The 9,136-nt window shown below is 43.2% G+C and overlaps 1 protein-coding gene across 1 annotated transcript; it reads right to left on the bottom strand.

Annotated features, from left to right (window-relative positions):
- Positions 1–735: 735 nt before the first annotated feature.
- On the bottom strand, positions 736–1,515 carry LOC128070008 (E3 ubiquitin-protein ligase SIAH1-like). Its single transcript, XM_052663302.1, has one exon. The coding sequence runs from the start codon at positions 1,513–1,515 to the stop codon at positions 736–738; it is 780 nt and encodes a 259-aa protein (XP_052519262.1).
- Positions 1,516–9,136: the final 7,621 nt, after the last annotated feature.

Genomic DNA, 9,136 nt, shown 5'->3' with positions numbered 1-9,136 from the left:
CCATGCTCTCCTGCATTGCAGCCAGATTCTTCACCAGTGGAGCTCTCAGGAAAACCCTTTACATGAATAGCTTTTTTTGCTCTACACCAAATACAAAATGCTCTCATTTCCAAATCCCTGAAAAACTCTTTGTGGTGACATCAAATAAATAAGAGTCGTTTTAGTTTCTTTTACAGAAAAGAAAGTCAAATTTTTTTAATTAAAAACTAGAATTAAAAATTAGCAAATGCATAAACACACACTCAAAAATACACACAAGAGCACTATGTATTGACTCACAGAAGGGAAACGCAGTGGTCGAAGACCAGTCAACATGGCTTGTCAGTTATAGGAGAAGAAATCCAAGCATGTGTGTGCGCGCACACACACACACACTCTCACACAGTTCAGGCACAGAAAAAAGAACCCAGTATTTTTCAACAGTACATTCAATCTACCATAAACAAAACTTCAGAATTAGTTTACAAAGGTTCCTATTTTAATTCCAAAGATGCCCATCTCGCGTATAAATATACCTATATTTTCTAGTGGTTTACTGTTGGCTTATTTTAAATCTATTAGTGTTATTACATGCAACTATTTCCTGTATTGAACACCCTTTCATCTTCTGTAGCTTAATGTCTCTAGCTTCAACCTACCCAAAGTTTCTGGTTGGTAGGAAGACGGGTGCCTTCTTCTCTGTGAAACTGAATGTTTTGGTTTTAAACACTCGTCAGAAAATGTCTGATCACCATTTCAAGTCATGGAAATAGTTACGTTGATGCTTAAATCGCCATTTTCTGCGAAAAGTTCTGCAACTCTGGGGTATAAAACTAGGCAGTCACAGTTCAGAAACGCTGTTTCAATTCGCTCATGAATAGATAGAGGCGTGGCTTCCCACATCAATCGCCGTCTCGTACCGTTTAGCTCAAGTCGATAAGTAAAATGTTCAGCTTGCTCGCGTGTTCCTATCAGCTGGACAGCGGCAAAGAATTTCTGGAAACTGTCGTGGATTTCCAGTTTCTCCAAAATTAGTAAGAAGTGAGACCCAAAACAGGACTGCACCATCACCCTGTTGAGGGTACCAGCCAGATTAATGTTGACTGCAAGGAAAACGACAACTTCTCCCTGCAGGGTTATAACGGAGTTGTTATAGTGCTGCATCACGTGTGGTACAACGGCATCCATGGCGCCTTGCCACCCACAGGAAGCGCCAGGGCAAGGGCAACGACAGGGCCTAAACTCGCAGTGTTCTTCGTGGTCTGCTTTTTCTGTGGGCGGCACGGTTGCTCCGCATCCCGAAGAGGCGTATCTACACGGGAAGAGTACTAAATCGGCCACTCTCTCCATGGCCAAGTTGCGAACGGCTGTCAGCGGGCCCTGGCAAGTTGGACAGTGGGCGAGCCTTGAGCGACATTCACGACAAACGAGGTGGCCATTCTGGCACTGTGTAATTGGAGGCAAGACATGGTTCGAACACACCGGACACTCAAAAAGACTCGCCAAGGCACTGTTGGACACCGCGTGGTCAGTCATTTCTGTGGGGGAGAGCGCGCCTCGACCTCGGTCCTGGTCCACTCACGCTCCGTCGCCGCCGCCGCCAAGGCCACCAGCGAGGGCCACGCCACCGCCACCGCCTCTGCCTCGTGTGGCTCGCCGCTGACGTTAGAGAGTGCGCCGCCAACGGGCGCCCCCCAACGGCCGGCGCGGCTCCCGACAGCCCGGCCCGGCGCTCGGCGCGTTCTCGAGCCCGCGCGCGCTCCCGAACCGGCGCGCGCTCGCGCCCAGTACCTCCCACTCTGGCGGCCGCCGCGGGGAAGCGCGGCCCCGCGTGCCTGCGGCCCCAGGGGGCCAGCAGGAATCTTTTTAAAGGAGTAGGTCATTGTTAGAATCAGCGTTCCTGCCCAGAGCCATTTTGCGTGTTGGGTCATAGAACAGTTCTAGTCCTAGTAACTGTCTACAATCTGGTGACATTATGGAAAAAGTATGAAATGAGAGCTGCACCAGGAATAATCCAGGCCAGACTTTAAAAGATTAAATTAGTACTTAGCTACTTTTCATGTATAAAGGTGCTTTTCAAGCACTAATCAATCCGCTTAAAACCTCTGGGAGCATGGCTGGACTAGGAGAAACTCAGAGTTTGAAGAGAGAAAAGTGAGAAGTTTCTGCCGCTGCTGCTGCGTCGCTTCAGTCGTGTCCGAGGCTGCGCGACCCCACAGAGGGCAGCCCAGCAGGCTCCTCCGTCCCGGGGATTCTCCAGGCGAGAATATTGGAGTGGCGTGCCATTTCCTTCTCCAATGCTTTCATGCATGCTAAGTCACTTCAGTTGTATCCGACTCTGCGCGACCCCTTGGACAGCAGCCCTTCGGGCTCCACTGTTCACAGGACTTTCCAGGCAAGAATATTGGAGTAGGTTGCCATTTAGTGGAGCTGTATTTTTCCATAACTCATCTCCAGGCAGAATCTCCTAAATAGGTGTCAAATAATTCTGCTTATCTGAACAGTCAGGCTGTTCTGTAGATTAAAAAAAATTCAGTTTTGCCTGCAACCCTTAGGAATAACCTGAAGTCTTATCCCACAGTGAACCAAAATCTCAGAATTGAGAAACCAAGGAAGCCCGGAACTATCCTGGATATTTGTACATAGTCAGGGTCAGTGATGGACTAGAATAACACCAGATACACTGGTTTTAACTAGAATTGGACATATTGCTAAGAAAATCACCAGTTGCATCAGCATGTCTAATTCCGTGCAGGTCAGTAATTCATCTCTGACCATGGCAGTTTCGTCCAACTTCTGGGGTGAGGGAATGCACGTGGGTGCCACTGACTGCTACTGGCAGGCCTGAGGCGTCGACAAGAGCGAAGACCAAACTGAAGGGAAGAAGCGGTTGTGGTAGAAGATCACCAGCAAATTCATCAGATGTCAGCCATAATTTCAACCAGTGGCCCAGAGAGCAGGGAGATGAATCTGTTAGAACAATGGATGAGTAAGAATAAATACAGGGAACAGGTCCTGCTGGAAGTACAGGAAGAATTGGAATAGCGTATTCACGTGGGGATCGTGTCAGAAGCCAGGATATTGCAAGTAGATACAGTCTATTGAAACTCAACCCAAGAAACATGTCAAACTCACGTGGGACATTGTGGCATGGGGTAACAGTACAACTACCCACACACACAGCACTTACACACACATGCACACACTTCTAGCCCCACATGGCTGTTCTATATTTTTCCATTTCATTATCACTTCCTAACATGCTTCACAATTAACTTACCCATGTTCTCTCTCTCGCTCCCTACAGAATGGAAGGTACTGAGGTAGACAGGTTTGTATGTTTTGTTTATTGACGTATGCATATACAACAGTGCCTGGAATATGATAGGCTCTCAAGAACTACTTGCTGACTAAGTGATTTTTAAGAAATGAGCGTGAGAACTCATTCCAGAGTGCCTTAGTGAAGGGTCAAAACACCCTGAGCTCAATATGATGCAGTATTCATGAACTGCTATTTCTATAGTCATGTGGACTCTACTTTTAAGTATAGGTTCTTGGGACTTCCCTGGCAGTCCAGTGGTTAAGACTCCTCGCTTCCCCTGCAGGGGGCACAGGGTTCGATCCCTGGTGGGGAAACTCTCTGCATGCTGCTTGGCATGGCCAAAAGAGGAAAAAGAAAGTACAAGTTCTCTCTGTCTGCTGCTTTTTAGACAAATAGAACGGAGACCCATCAAAGTGAGCTGAGTTGTCCATTGTAAGGATTTTGGCTTTGAGTCCAAGTGAGGTGGGATGCCACTGGAAAGTTTTGAGGAGTCGAGTGACTTGATCTGACGTATATTTGAACAGAATCGCTTGAGATGCTGTGTGAAAAATAAACTAGAGGGGTAAAAAGGCCAAAGCTGGAAGACCAGTGAAGAGACTGCTACAATAATCCAAAACACAGATGATGATGGCTTGGAATGGAGTGGTAGCACCAGAGGTTTTGAGAACTGGTCAGATGGAGGGTATCTTTTGAAGGTATAGCCAATGGGATTCCTTGATGGATTGGATATGGGGTTTGATAGAAGGAGAATGAATCAAGGAAGATGATAGTGGTTTTGCCCTGAGCAAATGGAAGAAGGGAAATATCATTTTATTGAGACAGGAAAAACTTGGTTGTTGAATGATTGAGGATGTTTAAAAAAATACTTTGGGGATTTTAATGCATTTTCAGATCATGTTTCTTCCTTCACTGAGGCAGGATGGTCGTGGTGGTGGATACTAATCATTTCACTGTTGATTGTGTAAGTCAACAAAGCTGTGAGTAGGGTTTTGAGGGGTTGATTTTTGTTTTTACTCCTGAGACTAAATATGATCCAGTACAAAGAATATTCAGAATATCTATCAAGGAAGGAATAGATTTTATTATAGCAGATTAATGAGCACATGAAGATGAGTTCATTTAGTATTTTACTATGAAATTCACCAAAAGAAATGAAGTAGTTTGGGTGCTATTGGTCATCTTAAATTCACTGATACCGGGAAACTGTAAACTAAATATATGTATGCACACAAGGTGGAAACCACTAGCAGAAACAAGATCAGAGCAACAAGAAGCCACACTATGTTAAACTGAAAACGCTACAGGCACATAACTCTGAAGTTACACTACTTTCTGCAAGGGAAATCTTAAGGAGTGTGTTACTGATTTCACTTTTGTGGAAAATCTGTACAAACTCGGTATGGTTAATATTATGGCATTTGTTAAGAAAAAAAAAAAATTAGGGACACAGTCATCTCCTTTGTTCCAGAACTCCACTTCTACTAATTTCTCGTGAGGTGATATTAAGAACATGCACAAAGATTTACCTCCCAGAGTGTTTCTCAGGGCTTTTGTTATAAGAAAAATTGGAGACCATTTAAACAGCTAAATCTAGAGTATTTGAATAAATGATGCACATTCATGCAGTGGAATACTATACAGCCAGTTCAAACAATATTGTCAAAGTGCACATATTAGTACACAAAAACCTGCCTGACATATTGAGTGAAAAAAACAAATTAGAAGACAAAATTACATATGACCTCATTTGAAGACTTGTGCAGTTAATCTATTTTGAACAGAAAAATTCTGCAAGTGGATTCCGCAAATGGTAACTGGTCATCACTGGTGGGATTATGGACAGTTTCTATGATTATCTCTATTTACTAAAATAAATCTGTGCTGCATTTATAATAAAAATATACAAATGCATGGAACAACAGTGATTTTATTAGACAGAGATATTTCATGCTTTAGAAAGATACACACGTCTTGTTTTCCCTGGAGACACACCATTGTTCATGAATCACAGGATAAACCTTTAATAGCATATTATTACTGGCACTCGCTGGCTACAGTATTTCTGATTGCTGCTGCTGCTGCTGCTGCTGTGTCGCTGCAGTCGTGTCTGACTCTGTGCGACCCAATAGATGGCAGCCCACCAGGCTCCCCAGTCCCTGGGATTCTCCAGGCAAGAACACTGGAGTGGGCTGCCATTGCCTTCTCCAGTGCATGAAAGTGAAAAGGGAAAGTGAAGTCGCTCAGTCGTGTCCGACTCTTCAGGACCCCCTGGACTGCAGCCGACCAAGCACCTCCGTCCATGGGATTTTCAAGGCAAGAGTACTGGAGTGGGTTGCCATTGCCGTCTTCGATTACTGATTGAGATTAGTATAAATAATGAGTCGCCAAATTCAGGGCTCTCACAAAAGGCCCTTCCGATGTGAGAAATGTGGCTAAAGTTCATAAGATGACTTTTGGTGTTTTAGCAACTAAAGTAATTATATAAGCAAATAACAATTAGCATGAGTTCTCAGAGAACCTTGTGTGCTTTTTCATTAGCTATACAAAAAAAAAAAAAAAAACCAGGGTGTGTGTGGGGGGGTGTAGATTTGGAAGGAAACTCTCAATAGAAATGAGAGAGCAGAGAGCCAGTTTCTTTAATTTTCTCAACTTTTTCTACATCTGGCCAGGCAAATGATGCAGAAATGGCCAACAGTAGATTATGCTGGGTGATCAGGGGGCAGAAGCAACGTGGATAATTGAAATCCACTGATAATCCAGAAACCTAATTTTACCAAATAGTTGCAACCACCTCGTGGACAGAACCCTTTAGTAGAGCTGCTAATGAGAAGCATAACTGAGTGGTTTGAGTTCATCTGCTTTCAGTTATCCTTTGCAGGTGCTAGTGAACAGTGAGGTGGTCAAAAGGCTGTCAGCCAAAGGGAGTGGTAGGAGCAAAAGCAAGACATGGATAAGACCCGAAACTGGATAATCAGCCTCAAAATGGGTGAGTGGACTACAGTGAGGATCAGCTCTTGATTACCTGCTTAACTAAATTCCACAAAGATATATGTCATGAGAACAGGTCTTCATATTAAGGGTTTTCATGTATGCAGAGTCTATCTTGGCTGATGTGATTTGTCTATAGTCTTAGAAATTCTCTATACTGCAGTGATTTTCCTGGACAGCAATGATAGGCTATTTACTGTCAGAGCACAGCTAATCAACTGCAGGCTCCTCTGCTAAATATGGCCAACAGACTGCTTATGAGTCAGGACTCTGGCAGACGGCCCTTCTTTTGGACCAATGGGAATGTGATTGACTCTCTCCCATGCCTTTCTGGGAGACGATATAAGCATTGCTGGTATCCACATCCTTTTGTTTTTATTATTCCTCCAAATTCATGCTTTAGTAAACAGCCTTTGGAAAGTACTGTTATGGTGAACATTTTGTGGTTTATGGTAAGCATTTGGTTTTCAAGAACTGTTGAAAACAAGTGTTTCTAGACTGCAGTTATTTGCAAGTATTACACAATAAACTCTAATATTTGTAACTAAAACTCTATGTTTGATTAGCAATTAAGCTCTCAAATAGTTATGAAAGTAACTTTCCTTCATAAGGCTGTACTTTAGGACAAATTACTTGATACATTCACTAATATTCAGAGCTTCTCAACTATATCTACATACGATTATGAATGTAGCTCTTTGTGGTGGTAGCAAAACTGATTTCCATTTTTGGCAGTAGCTGGAGAAAAGTACACTATAAACTATCTGATATTTGTAAATAAAACTGTAACTGCACATGAATACTTATTATGTTTTCTAGAGCAATTGTGAGAGTAATCTCCATTTATAAGACTTGTTTTGAGTAAATGAGATTTTTAATCATTTTGGTATCAACTGTTCTTTCTTGATGCTGCCCTATGATAGTGTGTCCCTTTGCCCATATTGTGAGTGAAAGGGCAAATGAACTAGTTTTATATAATGTGAATTAAGTCACTTGAATATTCTCAATAACTCGTTAACTTTTGTTTTCAGTTCAGTTGATTTCAGTCACTGGGTCACATCCGACTCTTTGTGACCCCATGGACTACAACACGCCAGGCCTTCCTGTCCACCACCAACCCGCAGAGCTTCCTCAAACTCGTGTCCATCAAGTCAGTGATGCCGTTCAACCATCTCGCCCTCTGTCATCCTCTTCTCATCCTGCCTTGAATCTTTCCCAGCGTCAGGGTCTCTTCCGACGTGTCAGTTCTTCGCCTCAGGCGGCCAAAATGTTGGAGCTTCAGCTTCAGCATCAGTCCTTCCAACGAATATTCAGGACTGACTTCCTTTTGGATTCAATGGTTTGATCGCTTTGCTTTCCAAGGGACTCTCAAGAGTCTTCTCCAACACCACAGTTCAAAAGCATCAATTCTTCGGCACTCAGCTAAAGCTGAGAGGTCCAACTTTATTTATGGTCCAACTCTCACATCCATACATGACTACTGGAAAAACCATAGCTTTGACTAGACGGACCTTTGTCAGCAGAGCAATGTCTCCCCTTTTTAATAAGCTGTCTATGTTAGTCAGAGCTTTTCTTCCAAGGAGCAAGCATCTGTGTTGTTTGATTTCATGGCTGCAGTCACCATCTGCAGTGACTTTGGAGCCCCAGAAAACAAAGTCTGTCACTGTTTCCACTGTTTCCTCATCTGTTTGTCATGAAGTGATGGGATCTGATGCCAGGATCTTCGTTTTGTAAATGTTGAGTTTTAAGCCAGTTTTTGCACTCTCCTATTTAACTTTCATGAAGAGGCTCTTTAGTTCCTCTTTTGCTTTCTGCCGTAAGGATGGCGTCACCTGCATATCTGAGGTTAACCCTGTTTCTTCCAGCAATCTTGATTCCAGCTTGTGCTTCATCCAGCCCGGCATTTCGCATGATGTAATCTGCATATAAGCTAAATAAGCAGGGTAACAATATACAGCCTTGACGTACTCCTTTCCCGATTTGGAACCAGTCCGTTGTTGCATGTCCGGTTCTAACTGTTGCTTCTTGACGTGCATTCTGATTTCTCAGGAAGCAGGTCAGGTGGTCTGGTATTCCCATCTCTTGAAAAATTTTCCACAGTTTGTTGTGAGCCACACAGTCAAAGGCTTTGGCATAGTCAGTAAAGCAGAAGTAGATACTTTTCTGGAACTCTCTTGCTTTTTGTATGATCCAACAGATGTTGGCGATTTGATCTCTGTTTCCTCTGCCTTTTCTAAATCCAGCTTGAACATCTGGAAGTTCTCAGTTCACATTCTGTTGAAGCCTCTCTTGGAGAATTTTGAGCATTAATTTGCTAGAGTGTGAGATTAGTACAACTGTGCGGTAGTTTGAAGATTCTTTGGCATTGCCTTTCTTTGAGATTGGAATGAAAACGGACCTTTTCCAGTCTGCGGCCACTGCTGAGTTTTCCAAATGTGCTGACATATTTGGTGCAGCACTTTAGCAGCAGCAATTTTAGGATTTGGCATACCTCAGCTGGAATTCCATCATCTCCACTAGCTTTGTTCATAGTGATGATCCAAAGCCCACTTGACCTCACACTCCATGATGTCTGGCTCTAAGTGACTTATCACACCAGCATGGTTTTCTGAGTCATTAAGGTCTTATGTGTATAGTTCTTCTGTGTATTCTTTCCACCTCTTCTTACTATCTTCTACTCCTTTAGGTGCATACCATTTCTGTCCTTTAGTGTCCATCTTTGCATGAAATATTCCCCAGATGTCTCTAATTTTCTTGAAGAGATCTCTAGTCTTTTCCATTCTATTGCTTTCCTCTATTTCTTTGCATTGATCACGGAGGGAGGCTTTCTCATCTATCCTTGCTGTT

Source organism: Budorcas taxicolor, chromosome X (assembly GCF_023091745.1).
Source record: "Budorcas taxicolor isolate Tak-1 chromosome X, Takin1.1, whole genome shotgun sequence".
Classification (NCBI taxonomy): domain Eukaryota; kingdom Metazoa; phylum Chordata; class Mammalia; order Artiodactyla; family Bovidae; genus Budorcas; species Budorcas taxicolor.
This window is presented reverse-complemented; position numbering and strand designations above follow the sequence as displayed.